The 24,648-nt window shown below is 44.1% G+C and overlaps 2 protein-coding genes across 7 annotated transcripts in view; both read right to left on the bottom strand.

The window, feature by feature from the left end:
* rusc2 (RUN and SH3 domain containing 2) overlaps positions 1 to 18,566 on the bottom strand; it is a 43,444-nt gene extending 24,878 nt beyond the window's left edge. For 2 of the 4 annotated variants that reach the window (XM_018760053.2, XM_018760049.2), the window contains exon 1: positions 18,275 to 18,566. The gene's annotated coding sequence lies outside the window, so the exon portion shown is untranslated. Of the gene's footprint in view, positions 1 to 14,847; positions 14,984 to 18,274 lie in introns of all 4 variants that reach the window. The other 2 variants (XM_018760051.2, XM_018760052.2) reach the window with 2 other exon arrangements.
* A 1,303-nt stretch (positions 18,567 to 19,869) lies between these two features.
* The window catches only part of LOC108939018 (probable phospholipid-transporting ATPase IM), a 30,069-nt gene continuing 25,290 nt past the window's right edge, over positions 19,870 to 24,648 (bottom strand). For 2 of the 3 annotated variants that reach the window (XM_018760097.1, XM_018760096.1), the window contains 7 exons: positions 24,269 to 24,452; positions 23,442 to 23,665; positions 22,711 to 22,794; positions 22,347 to 22,592; positions 21,937 to 22,075; positions 21,541 to 21,671; positions 19,870 to 21,127 (listed from right to left, as the gene is read on the bottom strand). In XM_018760097.1, the coding sequence (XP_018615613.1) occupies positions 20,807 to 21,127; positions 21,541 to 21,671; positions 21,937 to 22,075; positions 22,347 to 22,592; positions 22,711 to 22,794; positions 23,442 to 23,665; positions 24,269 to 24,452 (1,329 nt within the window). In that variant the 3' untranslated portion in view covers positions 19,870 to 20,806. The remainder of the gene's footprint in view (positions 21,128 to 21,540; positions 21,672 to 21,936; positions 22,076 to 22,346; positions 22,593 to 22,710; positions 22,795 to 23,441; positions 23,666 to 24,268; positions 24,453 to 24,648) is intronic. The other variant, XM_018760099.1, reaches the window with a different exon arrangement.

The raw sequence follows: 24,648 nt of genomic DNA on the forward strand, positions 1-24,648 counted from the left end.
TTGCCATCTCTCCTTATCATTTGCAACGCTTTGCCTCTCTTAATGTAATATTGTCCTTTTGCTCAGATATTACAGTCCTTCAAGTAGTTCTTGGCATTCCGCCTTTTCTTCTTCTTGCTGATGTCCATCTGAGGGCACCCTTTGGGAAATGTTGCTGGTCCATTGTTAGTACGGGCCCAAGCCATCGCATCTGCTGACACTTTATCTCTTGAACCACACTATAGCATTTTGTGTTCTTATAGAGTTCTTCATCAGATATCTTTACTGGTCAGAACATACCACAAATTCTTCTGAGGCAGTTATCTTGGAATGTCTCCAGTTTCTTCATGTCACTGTGGACCACTCTCCAAAATTCAGAGCCATATAACAAGACAAACTTTACGTTGCTGTTATAAATTCTGACTTTAGTTCGTAAAGCTGTACTGTTTGGGCCCCCAGATGGGCTGGAGTATATTGAAGGCATTTCGGGGTTTGCCAGGGCATGCACCAGTATCTTTGCTGACAGCATTATCAGAATTGACCAGACTTCCCAGATAAGTAAATTCATCCACCTTTTCAAGTGGGGCACCATTTACCATCACTGGTGTATTTATAATACGGTTGATGGACATGACTTTAGTCTTGGAGACAGTGATATTTAGACCAGTCTTTTTGACATATCTATTCAGCCCATCAGTCTTTTATTGCAGGTGTACATGCTTGGAGGAGAGTACAGCCAGATCATCTGCAAAATTTAGGTCTTCTAGTTGAGAGAACGAAGCCCACTGGATACCTGGACTGTCAGCTGTTGTCCCCCGCATGAACCAGTCCAACTAGGGATAGAATTGGAGAAGCGTTGCGGCCTGGGCGTACACTTGATTCTACAGGGAACCACTCTGTTAGCAGTGTGATGCCTCGCCAGTAATCACAAACTTACAGGTTTTCTTTCTGTGGAAGTTTGACAATAAGTCCCTTAGACCAGTTATCAGGGATTGCATCTTTTTCCCATATATTTCGGAAGAGGTCTGTGAGTATATTTGTTGAAGTATTTAGGTTGGCCTTTAGCATCTCTGCATGAATGCTGTCAGTGCCACAGGCTTTTCCATGTTTTAACTCTAATGGCACGTTTGACTTCAGCTTCTGTTGGGGGACCGGGATCAATGTCCAAATCATCTTGAGCTGATGGTCAATTTGCAGGGTCTTCTGGTTCTGGTCTACTTAATGCTTCACAGAAATGTTGTTCCCATCTTGCTGCTTGTTCATGCTCTGTTTTAAGGTTGTTTCCATATTTATTTTTACAGGGGTAGACTGCTTGCTGTTTCTACCACAGAGCTTTTCAGTGATCTTGTAAACAGTGTTCATTTCTCCTCACCCAACTGCCTAGTCAGCTCTTTTTCCAGTTCCTCCACAAATAATCTCATCTCTTTTGACACTCTTCTTCACCTCTCTATCTTGTAAGTGTGCTGTATCTGTTGCTGTGACTTTTTGTGTTCAAGATCTTGTTTTCAACTGTTTTCTCTCTTCAATCAACTGCTATGTTCCAAAGCTGTTTTGTAGGACAGCAAAGCGTCATAGAAAACCTTCTCGTCTTTTTAGCTTCATAATCCCTTCAACACACAGGAAGGCAGTAATTGGCAGTAAGACACAGCGACTGGCACTCCAAAACATCTTTCGAACTCCAGAAGCCCCGCTTTTTGGTCCTTTTAAAAGACAGGACCCTTTTTGTAATTCCAGAGCAGACCTTTTATAGAGTGATGGAGCTTCCAGAAAAGGTTTGATCTGGAGTATACACTAACACAGAGAAAGGGACCCAAACTTGCAAGACCAAGTGAAGTAGCCACCAAGTGAAAGAGTGGCAAAGTTAACATACTAAAGCAGAGACAACAATCAAGCTCTACTGCAAATTACTACATTACTTCAGAGTGACACTAACCCTTTTGGTGGAAGGTAACCTAAATTTAACAGCATATCTTTTTTGTGTCTATTGCTGCCATGTTTTTCCTAGTACGTCACCTAAGAAGGGGCTCCTCATGTTACAAATTTTCAAGCGATTCATTTTCAGTTATTTTCCATTTTTTTATTGACTGAAGTCTCCTCTTGCCCTGTTAAAAGCAACTTTCGATTTTGAAACAAATCAGTTCGCAATTAGCCAACAGGGCCCAATGGTGACTGTAAGCAAAAGAGCAAGGCCACTTGGAATCTTTCTGGAGTTTTCCTAAGAGCTGTACAACACAAAACAGGATATAATCCCAGTTTTTGGCCTCTTACACCATCCCAGACATTTTTACAGTCCATCTGACTTTGCTGTCTGGACAAGCCAACACACTGTGTGCATGGATTGCTGCAGACTTAGTGAAAACAAGTCGATGCCCGCAGCATCCCAGCACATCCTTAAGTGCATCCATCTGTGGATTACAAGTGTGACTCCCATATTAATTGCTATGAACAAGGTTATTCTTAGCCGATCCCTTAACCATACACATCCGACACACTAAATGTGATTACAAACTTAATATTCTGTGAAATCTTTTGTAGTGTGCTAAAGGGCCGGCTGTCCCGCGTTCTGTACATGTTCTGTAAACGCAACTTTAAATGTTCCATTATAGTCCCTTTACACAATTCACAGAAAAAAATTAGACATGCATGTAAGGAAGAAGCGCCGGCACAGTCACGAGGGTTGCGAGAAAGGGGGGTTTATTCAGAGTCGTGTGGGTCAACAGACAGGGGAAAGGGGGGAAATGGGGGCACAGGGAACTGGTAGGTCGTGGGGGCACTCGGAAGGGAGGGTTGCGTTCGGGGTCGGGGTCGTGCCCTGATTCGCCGACGTCTCGGGGTCGTCTCCGGCATCGGTTTCTCAGTCGCTCTCTCTCTCACTGGCCGGGCCAGGGAAAGAAATAGGGGCATTGATTAAGTTCAGCTGCTGTCATTCCATCCCCGGGTCCGCCCCCCCCCTCAGACCACCCCGGCATGCTACACCGCACTATAGTGAAAGAAAAAAAAGATTTCTGTATTGCTAAATTTAAGGTAGTGCAAACAAGCAAGAAAAGGAATCTTCAAGGCTGTCCTCTTCTTTCCAGCCACACTGATGGCATATATTAAACAGGAAACCAAAATCCAGAACACACACTTAAACACACACTGTAAACATGTACCACGATCTACCCAGAAACTTCAAAAAGCCATAAATCAAGAGAAACCATTCATTTATTACGATGAGAAAACTGCCAACATAAATATCCTGCCACGTTATTTACACTATCATTATGTTCTCAATCTTCTCAAGAAACCAAACAGAAACTGAAGCTTCTATGGCTCATAAAGCTTTGGCTATAAAATGTCAAACTATTTTAATACTGCACATATTTCATAAAATTACAAATGTATTTTGTTTTTTTTTTTTTTTTAATTTTATAGCGCAGTGGGTTGGACCACAGTCCTGCTCTCCAGTGGGTCTGGGGTTCGAGTCCCGCTTGGGGTGCCTTGAGACGGACTGGCGTCCCGTCCTGGGTGTGTCCCCTTCCCCCTCCGGCCTTACGCCCTGTGTTACCGGGTTGGCTCCGGTTCCCCGTGACCCCGTATGGGACAAGCGGTTCTGAAAATGTGTGTGTGTGTGTGTATTTTGTTTTTTTTTTTTAATTTTATGAGCGTGCGCACACACACACACACACACACACACACACACACAGAAACATAGACATACAGCTAAAATCAGCCAAACAACTGAATTATTCGAAATTACTAGTGTGGATATCAGACTTGGTATAATTCTTCAGAGACATGATCACTACAGTACTTCATAAAATCTTTTTTTTCTGTGAGAAGAACTACAGTAGACCATACCAATCTAGCACTATCACCATTCTCTAAACCCCTTGTGACCTCATTTCTGAACCTTAAAGTCAGTCTGCAACTCCCAAAAGCCATCATCACAGAAGACATAGCTGAAGACCTTGAGACATCCATCATGTCGCAAAGGCGCCACTTTTTCCTGAAATTGATCTCAGAAAGAAAAGGACTAACAAGTCTCGAGTTGTGCAGCCATGTTGTTTGCTTTCAGTTTCTCAGCCACTGGGGGGGGATGGGAGGGAGTTACATAAGAGCTAAGACAGAAAGCTTCTGTCGGCCTGCCCAACTATTCGCGGATAGGGACGGGGCCTGTGAGCGCGTGCACGCACGCACACACACACACACACACACACACACACACACACACACACACACAGAGGCAATCTCAGAAATGCAGACAAAAGTACCAAAGAGCAGGCAAAAATCACATACATTTTCAGACACACCCCAAATAAGACGACAAAAATCATTGTAAATCTCAGGCAAAACTTGTCCACATGTGGCCACTTTTAGTTCCTAGAACAATATTAAGAGATATTTTACTTGACAGAGCACCGATATATAAAAAGAAAGGAAAGCTGTCGTCTTTGAACCAAGACTAAATTCTCAGAGGCACCACCATGAGAGCATGAATATTATAAAAAATAATTATTTCAGTTCAGATTCCATGTCTTAAGATATGAATCAATCAATCTATCATGATTCAATATTCAGTATCTGCTTATCCAGTTAAGGTCATGTCAGAACACAAAAAACGTAATCTCCATGTAGACATTCAACATCTAATTTTACGTGTTTCATTTTATTATGTCTGTGTGGAGTTTGCTTGTTCTCCCCATGTCTCTGCGAGTTTCCTCCGGGTGCTCTGGTTTCCTCCCACAGTCCAAAGGCATGCTGTTCAGGTTCCCCCATAGTGTATGAGTGACACAGGGAGAGAGTGTGTGTGTTCCACTGATGTATGGATGAGTGACCCAGTGTAAGTAGTGTGTCTAGCAGTGTAAGTCACTGCGGTGAATAAGGTGTGTGGGCTGATAACACTACATAGAGTCCATGGGAAGTCACTTCGGAGGAAACGTCTATGTAGCAAGCCGAGGCGGTGGGGAAGGGGGGCAGAGCCCAAGGTAAGACAGTCGCAGCTGGGACTGATTGCTGTCTCTATTTCTTCCCCCGGACCTGCCAGTGAAGAAAGAGAGAGGAGAGAGAGAGACACAAACCCCAAGAGACCCTGACCGACACAAACCCTGTCCCCAAGCACAGGCACGCCCTAAGGCCCGATCCCCCGGACGACACAGCCGTCCCCGGATCGCTGCCCCAACCCATCCGTTCCCGGTTCCCCTGTTCCCTCCCCCTTTGTCTTCTCCTGTGCACTTCTGTAAATAAACACCGGCGGTAGCCGTGCACCGACCTGGGTCCGCCTCCGTCTGTTGCAGTCTATGAAATTAGTCAATGTAAATTTGGAGATTACTGTAGAATTAGTTTCCGCCATTTTGTCCTCAAACAGTGACAGCTGCTGTAATGCTGATGTGTAGTTTCCTGTGAGAAAGGTCCAACATTTTGGGCAGGACAGCAAAACGGAAGGAAACAGGCATGACCACACCGTCAGACACTGTTTCCAAGGAACAAGGGTGGGGTCTCCCGCTGTCTGCCCCTGGAAGGGACTGCCAGAATTGACTCCTTCCTTGGCTGGGAAAGAGGAAACCGCGCCAAGCCTCCCTCTGCTCTGGAAACATGTGGCCTGCGAAGCTGAGAACGAGCTCCATTCAGCCCAAAAACGAGCACTGTGTGAGCAGCAAGTATGCACGTGAAAGAAAAGAAAAAAAAAAAAAACTGCGCACACGCACACACACACACACGTACAAAGTATTCTGTGACAGACACATTTTGAGCCACACTTACTGTTACCTTTTTTCAATCCCTTACACAGAGCTATTTTCTTGCTTATACAAACCACCCTACTGGGAAAACCTGAATTCCAGATTTTGCTAGAAAATCAAAAAAGACACACACTGGTCTGCTGGAAGAAAAATATTCCAAACAGGTTTCTGAAGCCCAAGTGTCCACAGTATCATGAAAAGACATTATTTCCTCAATGCTGTACCGTTATTTTCAAAACTGGTTGGGATTTCAGCGAGAGAAAAGACACACCCAGAGAGATTTCTGATCAAATCCACCCTTCCTTCAAATGAAAAATGCCCTTCTGTTCAAAGTTAAGTTAAAATCACTAAGAGAAGGTCTATCATGACAGAGTGGGGCCTTATGAGAAAAATGATTCCACAGCAGTGTCTGTTGGGCATATAGGGTGTGTTATTTAATTGAATGATTGCAGAGAAGGCAGAGCAATCACTGGGAAAAAATTTAACTGATGGTTTTTCAAGTATGTTTGTGCATTTTGGCAACATTGCGCAGTTTTAGAAAGTTGTTCACAATAAACACGACATGCTCAGTGGATCCCCGCTCGGTTCATTACTCATCCTTCAGAGAACTGGTCAATTAAAAAGAAAATCATGAATTATTTGCTCCTCTTGTGGTCAGTTAATTTGAGGATTTACTGTGTAAAGTATAACCACTTCCTTCGCCAGCTGAGGAAGTTCAACCTGCCACAGGAGCTACTGATGCAATTCTACTCCGCAGTCATCGAGTCTGTCCTCTGCACTTCTATAACTGTCTGGTTCGGCTCAGCTACGAAATCAGACATCAGAAGGTTACAGCGGATAGTTCGGACTGCTGGAGGAATCATCGGCACATCCCCCCCAGCTCTCCAAAAACTGTACTCGTCCAGAGTCAGTAAAAGGGCTAGCAAAATCATTGTAGACCCCTCGCATCCAGGCCACTTCCTCTTCGAACCTTTGCCATCTGGCCGGCGCTACAGAGCACTGAGCACCAGGACAGCCAGGCACAAGAAAAGTTTCTTTCCTCAGGCCATCTACCTCCTGAACAGCTAAATCCCCCCTAGAGAGTAAACCAGTGCAATACATAACGCTGTTTATATTTATATCTATTTATCACATCATATGTCTTACTCACATTCCCTTGCATTTGTATAGAACATACATATAATGTCTAGTGACTATTTTTTTGTATATTGTGTACTTTATATTTTTTAATCCTTTATTCACATATTCTATCTTCTCATCTGTGTCTTGTCACTGTCATTCTGTCTGTGCTGTGGAAGTTTCTGTCACCAGGACAAATTCCTTGTATGTGTGTACATACTTGGCAGTAAAGCTCGTGCTGATTCTGATTCTGATAAAGGCCAGAGGAAAGGCTGGAGTTGCCATTGTATGTAGTGTATCTAGCAGTGTAAGTCACCTTGGTGAACGAAGCGTGTGGGCTCATAATACTACAGAGAGCTTGTTGAACGTCGCTTTAGAAAAAAGCATCTGCTAAATGAATAAATGTAAATGTCGTAAATGAAAATGCAAATAAAAATCTAGCTGCCATTTTCCTTTTTGCAATTATTGGCACAGTAGGACTGCAGGTGACAATGATGCATCCCAGCTCTAGTGCTTATTTAGGTGTAGGTTTGAATCCAGCTCCAGGTTTGAGTGTACCGAGTGTGAATGTTTGCAATTCAAAGACAAAAAAACAACTTTCGCAGCCTCTCTTTCCACGAAAACCATGAGTTGAATTCTACTCCACAGCACTTGCCCCAAACCTTAAAAGGAACTGTGCAGAACTTGGAAGCACCGATACTCAGAAGATAAAGAGATTCTTGAGATGCTGTACAATGACTAGTGACAGAGTCCCAATGGGCTTCTGAGGCAACTACTTATGTTTTTTTATTTGAGAAGGACTTTGTCGGGGTGGGGGGGGCATGGTGACGCGGCAGGTTTGACTGGGTCCTGCTCTCTGGCGGGTCTGGGGTTCAAGTCTTGTGACAGCCTGGCGTCCCGCCTTGGGTGCGTCCCCTCTCCCTCCAGCCTCACGCCCTGTGCTGCCGGGTTAGGCTCTGGCTCGCCGCGACTCCGCATGGGACAAGCGGTTTCAGTCAATGTGTGTGTGAGACTTTGTCAAGATTTTCCCGAGAAAAAGACCATGTGAAGTAATATGATACAAGTGAAATCAGGTTATTATATTAAGAAATTAAAATAGTTTACAGCTGATCTTTCAACATTACTGGTTTTCTTTTCATGCATCTATCATCTGGAAAAGCCTATTTTGTTTTATGGTGGCATGACGGCTACATCAGGTAGCACTGAGGGCCGGTGTGCAGTGTGTAACTCCCACACCGAAAGTGAGTCGCATGCCTGCCCTGGCAGCAGATAGCATAGTGGTTGGAACTGCCATCTTCCACTCCAATGATTCAGGTATGAATGTCACTCCTATTGCAGCACCCTTGAGGAGGATATTTATCCTGAACTGTGCCAGCGAAAATTACCCACCTATGGAAAGGGGTAAATCACTGTAAGTAGTGCAACACTGTAACTCTCTTTGAAGAAGCATCAGGTAAATGAAGAAATGAGTTCACATTATATTATTATATATGCAACTAAATTCATGGTTCAAATAACAAACAGCTCACCATAATATTTTACAGAAGGCATGTTATTTTCTCAATCATTTCTTAAAGGTGTTTAGAAAAGATACAGGAAGCAGGAGACTAAAAAATACGTACTTTTTTTGCTGAACTTAGAACCCAGGCACAAAAATGTAAATGGGATTTTAAAGGGTTCGTTTCTGCCTACCAGCCTTTGTTTGCAAAGTCTTTGTCTGTTCGCTGTGGCACAATGCGTGACCCAGGAGAGAGGGTGGCAGTACCCAGAGGACAGCAGCAGGGACGTGACCAGCCTGCTAAAGCCTGACAATAAGCCACCTCAGGATGGGGAAAGTCATGTGACTGCAAGGATGTCTGTGCTGAGAAACACAAATCACGTATTGAATATTGAACCCTGATAAGAGAAAATAATTCCATTTGTAAAAGGGTCACTTAGGAAATAAGAGTTGCGGCCTCAAAACTCAAGTCCCAAGACTATGTCAAACAATGTACTGTTTCTACTGTGCTTTTCAGTTCTGTATCTGCTAATAGAGTGGTCCCCCCTTATCCGCAGGTTCGCCTTCCGCAGTTTCAGTTACCCTTAAAATATTACGTGGAAAATTCCAGAAATAAACAATTCATATATGTGGTGGCGTGGTGGCACAGTGAGTAGCGCTGCTGTCTCACAGCACCTGGGTGGTGCGAGAGAATGTGGGTTTGATCCCCGCTCAGTCTGTGTGGAGTTTGCATGTTTCCTCCGTGTCTGTGTGGGTTTCCTCTGGGTGCTCTGGTTTCCTCCCACAGGCCAAAGACCTGCTGTTCAGGTTCCCCCATAGTGTGTGAGTGTTTCACTGATGCATGGATGAGTAACCCCTTGTAAGTAGTGTATCTAGCAGTGTAAGTCACCGCAGTGAATAAGGTGTGTGGGATGGTAACACTACATAGTATCTGTCCCAAAGTCACTTTGGACAAAGGCATCTGCTAAGTGAATAAATATAAATGTAAATTGCACACCATTCTGAGTAGCGTGATGAAAGCTAATGCTGTACCGCCTGGGATGTGAATAATCCTTTTGTCCAGCATATCCACACTGTATACGCTACCTACCCATTAGTCACTTAGTAGCTGTCTCACAAATTGACTATCATGGTATGGCATTGCTTGTGTTCAAGTAATTCTCTTTTTTTTTTTAAAAAAAAAAAAAAAGAAAAAACTATGTTAAAAAAATCAATACTTATGAGGACCTGGGCATTGGTGTTTAGTTTTCTTTCTTCTTCTTCTGCATAGGAAAAATCATAGTACATACAGGGTTCGGTACTATCCACGGTTTCAGGCATCCGCTGGGGGTCTTGGAACATATCCCCCGCAGATAAGAGGGAACTACTGTACTGTAATCTCAAAGAATACAGGCAATAGATTTTGAAGCATTCATAAACATGTCATGGTAAAAAAAAGAGTAGTGTGCTATTAAACATTTTGCGGATTGCTCTTTTCTAACTAAGCCCTCTATGCACCCAAACATCATCTCAGACTGTTATACAGCCAATCCAGCCAGAACATGTGGATGTGCACCAGCTTCTATCTCTCACCAGTCTGAGGAACCTTGGCTTCGAATATAATCCAAAAAGTTACTGCTGCGGATGACAAATTCAACTAATTTAAGATGCAATTAATCGATTTCATTTTCTGTACATTTTTCCGTACCTTTAAAACTGCATTCATTCATTTTTCATTTACAATGGAAAAAAACGGTTTAAAATTCTTCGAACCCAACAAAAGAGCTGTCACTTGCTTTAACGAACTGCCGGCTGCCTTCATCTAAATTTCATTTGCATGTCTTAAAGCTTTTCTGCTTCCACAGAAAATCCACAGCATGAAGTTCATGTGTGAAGACCACAATGCAACCAGATTCTCACCTTCTCAATAAAAACATTTATTTTACATTCCTGATGCAACTTTCTTTGCTTCTTTATTATCCAACAAAAAATGAACCATGGAATTTTATATTGCTTAAGGTTAATACACAGCTCTGAAGAAAAAATACCCTGTATAACAAACGCTCCTTTTACGACAATTCGGATTTAACAGCAAATTTATTTTGTGTAATAAAATGCATATAACAAGCAATCAACTCACACTTAGAAACACGTAACACTCAGTATCGCTCGCTTTCATTAACCACTTGACCAAGCGAGGGTCGCAGCGGTTCAGAGTCCATCCCAGAAGCACTGGATGCCAGGCTAGTTGAGGCTACACCTTGGATGGAACACCAGTCCTCTGCAGATTAGAAATAAACGCAGTCACTCACACACACACACACTACAAACAGCGCAGAGTGACCAGTTCCCCAGAAACACGTGGCCCTGGCCTGCAGAAAGAAAGCAGAGCACCTATAGAAAACCCACACAGACAGAGGAAGAGCCTGAGCTGGATTTGAACCTACACCCAAACAGACCGGATACAGTGACAGCCACACGACCCACTGCCCATTGTGCCACTCTAAAACCTAACATGAACAGAAATTTCCATTCAAAACCCAGGCCTTGGTGATGTCCAGCACCACACAAGGCGGTCACTCACATGGAAATATTACCCTGTGCGTAGTAATAATAATCTTTATTTAACTTAGCTCATCTTGTTTGATGGTTACTAATCACACAAATCAAGGAATCATAACCCGTACAAAAATGAACCATGGCTTTATTTTCAATTTTGAAATGCAAAGCATGATATGTTATTGTTCACTTGATTCCATTTTTCTGACTAAAAAACAATTACTCGAGTACTCACCAAAATTATCGTCTGATTACTCGATTACCAAAATAATCGATAGTAAGACTCGATTACTCGCCAAAAGAATTGTCCGATTACTCAATTACCAAAATAATGAATAGTGATAACCCTACTTTATTTACAGTGTTTGCAGGAGACCTCAGCTGTGACCATAAAGAAAAGTATTTTTGACGGCGCTTTTGAGCGAATGCGAGCGACTGCCAGAGACACCAGCTTTACGCAGTTCCGCTCAGCAATCAGGCAGCGAATTGCAGGCTGTTTCCCCCAGAGAATGTATGATACCCCCACCCCCCCATCCCAGGCCCTTAAAGGGAGGCCATTAGCAAGAGTCACGATGTTAAAATGGACTTGGAAACTCCTCTGTGGATCGCAGGGGCACTTTGTATAGAGACGCAGTCATGGATGCGTGCATTGGTTTGCATTTCCCTAAACAGGAAACCATCACAATCAACATCTAGATAAGAGGCTCAAAAATCAGAGAGGCAAATAAAGCAATGCTGCAAAGCAACATGCTCGCTCCCTCCTCAAAAAAAAGAATTTGCTATAGAAAATACACACACACACACACACACACACACACACACACACACACACACACACACACACACACACACACATTTCCGGAACCGCTAGTCCCATATGGGGTCGCGGGGAACCGGAGCCTACCCGGCAACAGAGGGTGGAAGGCCGGAGGGGGAGGGGACACACCCAGGACGGGACGCCAGTCCATCACAAGGCACCCCAAGCGGGACTCGAACCCCAGACCCACCAGAGAGCAGGACCAGGTCCAACCCGCTGCGCCACCGCGCCCCAAAATACATACAGTATTTTGAAATATGAGGAAAATATTTTAAATCTCAGTCAAAATCACGGATGACTTCTGACATACTCGGAGATGGTCCACAGGCAGCTGTTAGTGTACTGGTTAGAACTGCTGCCTTTGGACCCAAAGGCTGGAGGTTCAAATCTCACCTCTAGCTGTAGTACCCTTAAGCAAAGTACTTACTCTGAAGTGCTCCAGTAAAATTACCCAGCAGTTTGTGACTTGATAAAGTAAACCCTCTGACAGTGTTGCATGTAGAAGAACCTAGGAGAACTTTCAAGGAGTGCTGGAGAGGAGCATCTGCCCTGTCCTCCAGGGAAACAATCACAGCATTGGTGCCAGTTTCTACAGTGTACAGCCAAAAAGCAAATGATGACATTAAAGGTTTCAAAGGAAACTGGCACAACCATGCATGTGAATATTCAACTGGGGTTCTAGAGAGCCGGATTCAATTTATTATCTTCACTGAACCTATTTAACTCCCACTCCAAGCTCTTAACCTTGAAAGAAATAAGGTAAAAGACAAGACTGAAATAAAAAGATGACAATCTAAGGCACAGTTACACAAAAAAATCTAAAATGTCTAATTCAAGAAATACTTGGACGTTCAGAGAGAGGATAAAAGTTTTTTGCCAAAAGACAAAAATGTTGCCAGTAAATTCTGCCATTTTCCTCTTTGCAATTATTGGCACAGTGGCACAGCAGGTAACAATGATGCCTCCTAGCATATTATTTACAGCTAATTCTGCGTTCACGTGTTATTACTATGAAGTTATTTGAGAATACAACAATTAGTACCTTACCAAAACCTTAAACCTTCCTTTAGGAGCTTAAAACGGAGAGAGTACAAGGGTGGTGATACTTACGGCTAAGTGGATATACTGAGCCAAGGGAATACACACAAACTGATTAAAGGACAAAGACAGATTATGATTTACGAAATCAAATAGCAGCTCAACACACTGCTGACGATCAACGCGGAAGTGCCGACAGTTTAACGTGGTTACTGACAACGGGAGTACAGAAGCATCACCAAGAATGCACACCAAAGAAAAACTGCACTCTAACGCCAAATACATTGCAATACCCCAACGTCGCTGTCCATGGCGAGCGTCTAAGAACAGAGCGAGTGTTAGGTTTTGTAGCTGACGAAAAGCGAAAGCACGATTTCATTATCACCAAAAAGGCATGCGTGATGTGCATGTGCACGAATGGCTCTTTCAGTTTTGGGGACATTCTGCACTTTGAGGCCTGTTGAAATGTTTTTCCCTTTAAACTGGTGCATCAGAAAGACTGCCTGCTATGCTGCACAGCATGCAAGTATAGCACTGAAGCAGCATTAAACAGTACGTTCCATGCATAGGTAATGAGACGGAAAATAAAACGGATCAGAACTTCACGTGAGGCTTTCTGTTGCATTTTGTCAGGGATGAGTATGTTTAGAAGCAGCAGCCGGTCGAGGACAGTGCACTGGTTTTGTTAACCGATGGGATGTCGGAGTTGGCAGGGACACCGATTCACTGGACTGGTAACAGGCACAGTTGTGCTCTCCCAACTCATCCATCTCTTCGGCAGGAAGCAAGGGATTGATGGGGAGGGGGGTATCAGCATCATCCGGACTCAGCTGGAACAGAGCTGAAACACTGTACCGGCAAACCCCCATGGGCTTTCAAAATTGCTGTGGCAGGCTGCAAAGCACCAAAAGGATAACAAACCATTAATGCTATTTTTCCTGAGATGGGAGCTGTCAGAAGCGTGGGACTGATGAAAGCAGGAGGGAAGGAGGGACAGAAGGAGAGTTAGAAAGAAATGGGGAAGGATGTAGAAAAAGGACAAGAGAGCGCAAGCAAGACATGATGAACGGAGGTCTCATACTTCACAGGCAAGCGTAACATGGAGAGGGAGGGAATCAGACATCGCTTATCAACCTGGCCTCTCAGGGCATGCTGTGTGTTTGTCACGGTTCAGTTGGCTGAGCCTCCTTTCATTTTCAAGTCAAGAAATGGCTGCTTCTTCAGCAAAGCAACCTTGAAAATAAAGTCGACCCCTTCTCTCCGCACCTGCCTTGACTGAGAAAATAGACATGTGCCGCATAACGACGAGGATACGTTCTGAGAAATGCGTTGATAGGCGATTTCATCGCTGTGCAAATATAGTATAGTATAGCCTCGATCATAGAGGGTACTTATACAAACCTAGATGGTATAGCCTCGATCACAGAGTGTACTTATACAAACCTGGATGGTATAGCCTCGATCACAGAATGTACTTGTACAAACATATATGGTATAGCCTCGATCATAAAGTGTACTTATACACACCTAGATGGTACAGCCTCGATCATAGGGTGTACTAGTACAAACCTGGGTGGTATAGCCTCGATGCAGTCAAGAGATGCGGTAAACAGGAGATTTATGATGCTGCTGCCAGCATAACACAGCATACTGTTTTACAGTAAACTTTTATCTACAGTAAACTTTTTTTATAAGTAGAAAAAGTACCCTGTAAAATAATGATAAAACGTACAGTATAGTAAACACATAAACAAGTAACAAGTGTTTATTGTCATTATAAAGTATTATGTATTGTACATAACTGTATGTGCTATACTTTATATGTCTGGCAGCACAGTAGATTTGTTTACATCAGCACCACTACAAACCCGTGAGGAACACGCTGCGCTATGACGTCACTAGTCGATCGGAATCAGGTCCATTATAACCTGATGGGACCACCATCATACACGCAGTCAGTCGTTAAGCGGTGCATGACTGGACTATCATTACAGTATATTGACAACATGGTTATCCAAAGCAGAATGTGATTTGTACAGCTGGATATTTTGCTTGATCAAAATAGATCACGGTCCCTTTCATGTTGCAAAAAAAAAGCATTACCACAATGCAACCCACTGCTTCTAGAACATTTGTACCTTGTGGAAAGCACTGGGAGGAAGAAAGCAGTCCTTAGCACTCTGGATGGTGATACACAGTCCAAGCCCTGCTGATGTGGTCTCCAAGTGTGCGATCAGTGTGTGGAATGCTGTCATCCCATGGCAAACAGCCCCTCTGGGACAAAGGGGAGCAGTGTGTAAAGGGAAGCAGTAGAGCATGGAAAATTTCCTTCCTTTCTTCGTCAAGGCTCACATGAGGAACATTACAGTGCAGACTCAACCCACAGCTAGGGCTTCACACTAGCGAACACAAAACCAGTGCCGCGGAGTCAGAGTTGGACGCAATTACTGCATTACTGGAGTCGGAGTCTAACATTTTGTGTACCGACTCCACGGCCCTGCACTGAACACTGCATCATTCCCTCAACGGCTGAGAAACAGCGACTCCGGACAACTCAGACAGCGCACTGATAAAATATCCTTTCTTACAGTGCACTACTCTCTAACACAGAAACAGCATTTTAGAACATATTACAAAAAGATTATTCAGATGGTAAATATGAGTATGACAGGGGTTGCAAAGAACAAGGACTGCAACAAGCATGTCTGCAGACAGGCCTTCAGATCACATGGATCCCTAAACACTAAAGCCAACATGTAGCGCAAGTCTGCACCAATTTATGGTCTTTCCAAATTGAAATTACTGTTTCCCCAGCTTGTACCACACGGCGAAGTGCTGGCCTCAGAGAAAGCAAACAAAAAACAACGATGACAACTGGTAGCGTAGTGGTTAGTGCTACAGCCTTTAGCTCTAAAGGTTGTAGGTTTAATGCCCACCTCTGACTGTAGTACTCTTGAGAAAGGTACTTCTTCTAAATTGCTCAAGTAAAAATGACCTAGTTGGGTAAATAATTGTAACCTTAATATTGTAAGCTGGTGTGGAGAAAAGTGTCAGACGTAAAACGTTACTATTTATGATCCATGTATTTCGGAAAAACAAATACAGAGACTAAATTTATCTGGCAGCACAGCTGTTAGAGCTGCTGTCTTTGGATCTGAATGTTGTTGGTTCACATGGTACCTCCTGCTGTAGGACCCTTGAGCAATAGACTTACCCTAAATTGTCCCAGTAAAACAAAAAAATTCCCTGCAGTATTTTAAAAGGGTAAATCACTCTTAAGTATCTTAAAACTGTCAGTTGCTTTGGAGACAAGTGTCAGCTAAATGAATAAATGTAAACTGAAAAAAATGTCACAGTTGGTAGTAAAAAAAAAAACAAAAAACTTTGACATACATTCAAACTTTGGAAAAGTTCAAGGAACATCACAGTTTAAACATCCCTCCAAGAGGGAAACTGAAAACAAAGGATATGGTTTATTCTGCCACACTTCGCAGGAGGAAAATCACAAGACCCTGACTGCTCCTGACTAATGCTACAAGGACTGTGTCTGACTAGCAGGTGGAAAGGGTTAGTCGTTTCCTTTGATGGGTCACATTCCAGGTTTTTTTCTTGGATTTTCACGCCATGTTATTTCTGAAGATGTGCTGACTGATGTACCAGTGTACGTATATATATATATATACACACACACACACAGACACACACACAGACACACACACACACTCTGTAAAGTTAATAGTACATGATAAGTGATTTGTATTTCAAGGAGAAACTTGGTCTTGCACTGCAAAGAAATAAACAATGGTTCTGTTCCTCACAACATCTGTTAGTTCTTTTAAGACTCCTTGAGTCGAATGAGTGTGTGTAGGCATGTAGAGTCTTACAGAAATGCAGAATTCCAGTTTGAAGGGTATGTATTCTGTATTATATATAAGTCCAGAGACTTGCTGTTCAGGTTCACTCATAGTGTGTGAGTGGCAGAGAGAGTGTGTGTGTTCCACTGAGGTATGGATGAGTGACCAAGTGTTAGTAGCAAATCTAGCAGTGTAAGATATCTTGGTAAATTTGGTGTGTGGGCTGATAACACTACATAGAGTTTGTTGGAAGTTGCTTTGGAGAAACGTGTCTGCTTAATAAATACATGTAAATGTATTATCCCCAGACAAAACCCATCAATATGAAGAAAATCATACAGAATGTCCCCATAATAAAAGGTAAGAAATAAGCCAACCAGCTAAAGTCAGTTTTCTGGCGCTGTCAGTTTCTGAGCACAATTTGTGCCCATTTGTACAGCAGGGTATTCTTATTGTACAATTCATGGTAAGCACAGTGCCTGGATGAAAGGTACCGGAGCAGGAGTGTGTTTCGAAGCGGGAACCTTCATGGGAAGATCTCGAAACGACACGGCACGTGCTTCCCGCCAACGTTAATAAAAACGAAGGACGATTTCATTTCAATCCCATGATTCCAGGCGCGCGAGCGGAGGCCCGCAGCGGCGGTTAAAGCGGGCGACCCGTCCAGGTGATTGCGGCGAGTCCACGTCGGCAGCGCTAAGTGACACTCAGCGACACTGGGGGCCGATGACACGAGTCTCGGGCTCATGTTTCCTCACAGCTCATTTTCGCTTCTCTGGTGTCATATTAATTTAAGGCGTTAAACTGCCAACCGACCGCTGCGGCGTCTTACGTAAACCCGCATGGCGGGGGGTGAAGAGGGAGCCGCGATGCGTCCGTTAACATCACCGCGGCCTTAATGTGGTTAACGTGCACAGACAGAGCGGCCCGACTTAGACCGTCATGTGTTACTTGTAATACTACAACGCTCAGTTTGCGTTAATAAGCGCCACGCAGTGACGCGTCTCTCCCGGTTCCGCATCGGAAAGCAGGATCATCGACGGGAGAGCAGCAGCGGTGGCATCAGCTCCCCGCCGGAGCGCTTCGGTGGCTCGCACCGCGCTTCGGGAGACACGGCGGCGCAGCTCACCGCGCGACAAAAAACACACAGCAACACACACACACACACACACAGCGCACAGTGTAAAAATACTGCGTAACCCGGCGTCGCGGCTCCGGGAATCTGGTGCTCACGGGACCGAGCGCACCCCGGGGGTGACAGCGCAATCCATGCGAATGTGTGTGTGTGTGTGTGTGTCTGTGCGCGCGCGCCCCTCTGTCTTTGTGTCTAACCTTGATGGAGGCCGTTCCATGGAAACCACACGACGCAGCCTACACGTTCTCTTCACGCGCTCCGCAAGTGGATGGAGGAGCGAGCCCGTTCGGCCGACGCGCCGTTTTACTAGCAGCGAGGGGTCTAACACGAGTAAAATAGCCCACAACGGTGGAGGCAGAAAAAGAAATGCCCACTCAGCAGGCTCGGCGCAGAAACAAACACAAAGGCCGGCGGTAGGGAGGGGAGGGACCTGCAGCCCGTCGGACTCGACTCGAGAACCACGGCAGCGGCGCCTTGCCTTCTGCTGCTTTCAGCTTTGGGCACAATAATGGATGAATGGAGCGCAGCCCCTGCGCCGCTTCTCACACACACGACAGACAACACAGCCATACTCACAGTGGACCTCAGGTCACTATCTTCTGTGCGAAATGAAACCCACATGTCCGTGGAACTAGCGCTCCGGCTCTCGGCGTGGCTGTCCCGCGCGACGGCAATCCAGCAGTTCGAGCGCGAGCGGGGTGGGTGGCGCCGCGAGACGGCGGAGGAGACGGACAGGCTGCGTCACCGGGAAGACGGGGCGCGCGCCCTCATCCCCCCCTCCCCTTCCCCGCACGCGACACGCCGCTAAGCGTCCTAACAATATCTCCTTACGCGTTTCGTTCTTTTGTCATTACATAAGCGACATGTTTTCTGTGTGCACCGGGACGCGGTGTGTCACACTTAAAACCATCCGTTCCATCCAGCCACCTTCAGTATCTTCCAGATCCATCCATGTAGTAAACCTAAATATACGTTTTCCCAGGTCTTTGGGTATAATTCTTCTTATATTACAAAGATATTTATATATCTGTACTATGAATAGAATTTGCCACGTTTAAAATGTTTTTTTTCCTGAAATCAAAATTTTAATGTAACCATTTTAACATGTCCAATAGAAGCGCCTTCATCATGACGAAAAAAAGATAAAAATGATTATTCTGAAAAATAGAAAAAATGAATCTTCATGTATTATTTGCAGTTATATTTTTTCTATAAAATAAATTTAATTTTAGCCCTACATATTGAGTGCTCCCTGAAAGTATGTAAACCCTATAGGGATGGTCATTATTATTATTGTACAAAATATTGAAATGCATCAACTCTAAATGCTGAATCTTAATATAAAGCTATAAAATGAAAAAATAATGTTGATCTTCACACCTGATTCTGCTTACCTACTTGCTTTAACCAATTTCACTTATTTTTCCACCTGCGTTCTACTGTAAAGCAACATATTGAACTGGTCATTACACACCTATTACGTCAGACGGGAACAACTGCTTGTCATTGAATAACCACACACACACACACACACACACACACATTTTCCGAACCGCTTGTCCCATACGGGGTCGCGGGGAACCTTTTGTGGTAAAATTAAAGGACACAAGGAGTTAGGGTTAGAAAACTGACCTAGTTGACTTTCAAGAATCACTGTATGTCTGTGGGTGTGTAGCTACCTCCACAGGTTCTTGTACCGTGTTCTGTTCTCACTGGGAGTCTAAAGGAATCTTTTCTTTGGTTCCCACCACACCTCTGGTCATCTCAGCTCGCTCAGCAGCATTCAGCCTGATGCCCGTATGGGATGTTTCCTGTAAAAGCGCTCGGAACACAAAACCCAGCGAAACAAAGAGTAATAGAAAGTAAAATCCAGTTTGTCATGTATCTTAAAACATTTATACAAAGGTAACATTGAAACCATAAAAAGGGCATTATTCTTACTCTCAATTGTGAACATTGAAGTTCACAAACATGATAACAGTGACACCAGTGTAAATCAAAAAATATTGTCACCTGCATTTTAGTACTGTATCTGATTGCTGTTGCAGCGATCAACCTTTTAAAAGTCAGATCCTTTCATTTATATTTACATGTATTCATTTAGCAGATGTTTTTCTCCAAAGCGACGTACATCTCATAGATAATACAACGTATGCATTACATTAGCAGGAAGAGACACTTAGATGCAGATGTGTGATTCTTAAGTACAGTTAATTTGTTTCTTTCATGTATCCAAAACACAGTAAAGCCTCCCTATTACGAAGAATTTCTGGGGTATTCAAGTTACATTCAACTATCTGCACTGAAAATGATAATTCACATGCTCCTTGATAGTGTGCTTGTAATTTTGTGGTAACATAAGTTGATGATTTAGAGCACAGCACATCTGATAAACACTGTAGGGGAAAAAAAAATTGAAGAATGCTGTACAGTAACAAAATACCTAAACACCCCATTGCCATTTACTTGGGATTAATAAGTAAGCAGCCTGACCTGCCTGAGTTTTGCTTTTCATTACATGTACTGGAGCAAAATTTAAAACTAAAATGAAATGCCTTGTCATGTTGAACGCAAAACCAGAAAAAGTTAATCCTATACACATGTAGCCATGTACGGAAAAAAACAGACAATGCTAAAATAAGAGACCTTTGGATTTTTTCACCAGGCACAATTTCTTCGGTTTGAATCCAGCATATTGTATCCAAGTTTAGAACAGACAACAGTTCAGTTCAAACACATATAACTTTACCTAAAAACTGTCTGTATTGAAAAAATGGACATTCTGAGATTTTCAGTGGTTTACAATTTTAAAACTTTGGTTGGAATCCACCATTAGTGCCTGCCATCTGACAGGCATGGATCTTTAACTTCACATGGACTGAACATTCAGAAATGTTGGGCCAAGGAGACATGTGTAACACTCACGGTATGCACATACATGACAGCAATAACTGAGGATGGCTGGGCAAGCCCAGTCTGGAATGCACCAACATGTCCGGCATAGCAGAGGTGTGTCTGTCTGCGAGCTTGTGCGCACATGTCCAAGTGTGTCTCCTGGGCCTTGATTTTGTAAACAAAAACGTTTTGCTTCAAGTCCTCCTCTTGGGCTCAGATCTGAGGATCCTTGACGGCCCGGTACATTTGGAGTGAAGTCTCATCCTGTCTGAGGTTTGACTGGCGCCCCGTGGGGCTGTACCCTGCCGAGCGGCCAGTGGGCAGAAACTTGCCTGGGGAGCGAGCCGTGGGGCTGAACGCAGTCGACCGGCTCACAGGAGCACGCCGTAGGAACCTCCTGGAGGTCACTAGATCCCCGTAGCCCTGAGCATGTGAGAAGGCGTAGCCGGAGCGGCGGGAGCTGGTGCGTCTGATCCGGGCACGTCGAGGGGGAGGTGGCGGAGAGGCTTTTGTCTGCCTCACCTTGAACCTCACCTGGGCGCGTAAAGGGAGAGGAATCAGTGCAGTCTTTTCACTTTATCTCAAGTCTGACAGTTTAGAATTAATGCAGAATATCTGAATTCAGTTGGTTATGGTTCACAATTTATTTCAGGGGTAGGTGGATAACTAACTGGATAATTAGTATGTACCCTTAAGCAGTCCTCTACTTTGTGCCTTTTTGTCTGGGTTGTGGGATATTATGACTAACCCTAACCCTAAGTCCTCATTTATCATTATAGTGTCAGTTTTTTTGTTTTTGGTTTAATTCTTCCATTGCTTACTCTTGTGGGTTTTTTTTTTTTTTATATATATATATATATATATATATAATATATATATATATATATATTATGTGTTTCTGTGTGTGTCTTTTGTGCCATCCAGGAGCACCAAGGCCCCCCGCACACCTTGTCGTTAATGGTGGGTCTCAGCTGCATGAGAAGGAAGCGGTAGGCCACCACAGGCAGTACACACAGGATGGTGGTGAGCAGGATGGTGAGCCACACATTGGCCTGGTTCAGGGTGTTCCTGGCCACGCCTGGCATGCACACAGACACACACACAAGGCACACAGATATCAATTCACTCGCGCTCATAGTACCTCCTGTCTGACCGTACAGCTTTGCCACATGCAATCGGAACTGTATCATGCATGTTGAGCTGTGACAAGCGCTCCAGAAGAGCTGAACGGGAAGCCCCACATTACACATAAGTGCCACAAGAAATGACAAAACACCAAAGACGTGTCCCATCGATACTCGGGATGCAATCATGAGTGGTGAATGAAATGAGGAGCTGCTCACCGATGAAAGGGAAGGAGCTGGTGAAGATGAGGAATATGCCATTGCTGTAAATGGCGAAGGTGATGGCGAAGTACACAGCCAGGCTACCCCACACAAAGAACTGGTTTACTGCTGTCCAGTAGGCCATGTCCAGACCCAGCTATTTGCATTTGCAGGATAACAGAGAGACACTAGTTCAGTCTCCAGCGTACAGATGACCCAGCAAACCTATATCTACCGAACCATTTCTCTAATGATCATTCCAAGTCAAGTGCCATTAACAAGACTGTCAATCAATGTACGTACATTGTCATAATCATAATGCTCTCAGTGGTGCAAGCTGACATGCACTGTACCAGAACAGTCCACTATTCACTGTTGCTCTTTATATGAACTGGGGTGATATTAGATGCCTGAGAAAGATCCCAGACCTGGATGCAGACAGCAATGAGCAGACAGGTCTGTGCCAGCAAGGCAAAAGACTGGTAGTCAGCGACGTCCTTGCCGTTGTCCCGCACCGTGTTGTACATGGCAGCGTAGGGAATGAAGAAGACCACGAGAGAGCTGTAGCCGCTGTGCAGAACGCACTTGGCGAAGATGGTCTTGCTGAAGTACATATTGAGCTGGCCAGGGACGTACAGCTGAGGATACTGGAAACTCCAACGGTCGTTCACATCCTGTGGAGGGACACACATTCAACCACACACTGACACAGTTATAAACATATATTTCTGAGGCCGCATCTGTACTTTTATTTCTTCTCTAAAAATCATATTTTCACCTACCCACCCTTACCTGGTCAAACAGACTCATCCCCAGCACTGGGAGAGCAGTGTACACCAAGTTGTAGAGGGTGATGAACCACTCGTCATACACTGTCTGCAAAGTGGGCCAAGAAAGAAACCAAAAGTCTTTCTCTGTGCACAGATTGACAAGTAAAGAAGTCAAGGAGAGGTTGGAATAAATATTCACCAAAACATGGTGTCAGTGATGCTATGTGCAGAACAATGCAGAAATGGCATAGTAAATTTGAAGGCGCAATCTGACTTTCAACATAAAATGGTTAAGCTAAGGAATAAAGCAAAAGAAATAAATCTAAAGTGTTGCACACGGTACAGGAAAACAATTTTCTTAAAATATTTTAACACTAGACCACTTTCACAGATAAAACTTCATTTTTCAGAAGTAGGAGTAGCATAATACAAGCCATTGCTATGTAGAGAAACAGTTATTGAAATAGCCATTAGCTATTCACCTAATGTTTTTCTCCAAAGCAACTTACAGTTATTTACCCATTTATACAGCTGGGTGATTTTTTTACTGGAGCAATTTAGGGTAAGTACCTTGCTCAAGGATACTACAGCCGCAAGTGGAGATCAAACCCGAGACCTTTGGATCCAAAGGCAGCAGCTCTAACCACTATGCTACCAGGAGTGTTATTCAGGTTTAAGAAATTAACATCTTCTCCAAAACATGTTTACATCCCCAATGAAATGAGGAGACAGATGAATGAAAACTTCTCTCACCTGAGCAGAAAAGCCGCAGAAGAACGCATACCAGAAGTGGACAAAGGTGAACGTGAAGTTCTTGTAGAAGAAGTAGCACAGGAACTTGCACATACGCAGGTAGGACCAGCGGCCGTGTACCAGCAGGAGGCGCTGCAGGTAGCGGAACTGGGCAAACGAGTAATCGCTGGACAGCACTGCTTGCATGCCTTCCTGCCCACTGATGCCCACACCGATGTGGGCGGCTACAGAAGGAAATTGGTGGCGTGGAGACACACAACATCCAGGATGGATGAGTACATGAGACGAGAGCAGAGATGGAGGAAGAAATGATTTCGTGACAAAGTTGGAAGACAGGTAATAGAAAAAAGGTGTACAAGAGATGTAAAGACTGTTTGCAGCAGTTTGGGTAAAGAGAATACACCGTCAGGACTAGCAGAAAAAGCTCAATACTGTGCAAAACCCTGGCTGTCACATTCCCTTGGGGATAAGCAAACAATCGCACTGATGGCAAAGGACATTCTAAAGGTCATGTGGCTCCCCCTCGTATCATAGTGCCTCAGCATTAAACTCTCTCAGACTTTATGTCGCTCACGCTTCCCAGGTAATTCAAATAAATTCTTGACGCATCTGTGAATGCAACATATGTGTATTTTCCATTTACTGATCTTCAAAGTGGTGACATACGGGTGTTTTAGCTGTGCTTAGTAGAAGTAATCAGCATTGTGCCTCTCAGCACTCTCAGCGTAAACACTAAAAAAGCATGCGGAGAACGTGTATGTGTCAACATTCAGCCTGCCGCAGCCGCCGCAACGATTTCGCCTCTTCAGCACGTCACAGTCATTTACCCTTGATCATGCTGACATCATTGGCCCCATCCCCGATGGCCAGAGTGACTGCCCTCTTATACTTTTTGACCAGCTCCACCACCTGGGCCTTCTGCAGGGGTGTGACCCTGCAGCAGATGACCGTCTTGCACATGCAGGCCGTCCTCAGGAGCTCCAGCTCCATCGTCTTATCCAGAGCGTAGGCCTGAAAAGCCAGAGTGAGAAAAATCCAAGGCACAGAGGCAAGTCAGAGTGGCTTCTTTGTTAAAGCAATACATTTTATATTGCTTTTATACTGTTACCCATTTCTGCATTTTATCATAGTGAAAATAAAAAGCAAGGAAGCTTGGAGCTCCTGTTGAGTAAAGAAAAGATTTTGGAACATTACTCCTGAACATTTT

Source organism: Scleropages formosus, chromosome 17, assembly GCF_900964775.1.
Source record: "Scleropages formosus chromosome 17, fSclFor1.1, whole genome shotgun sequence".
Classification (NCBI taxonomy): Eukaryota; Metazoa; Chordata; class Actinopteri; order Osteoglossiformes; family Osteoglossidae; genus Scleropages; species Scleropages formosus.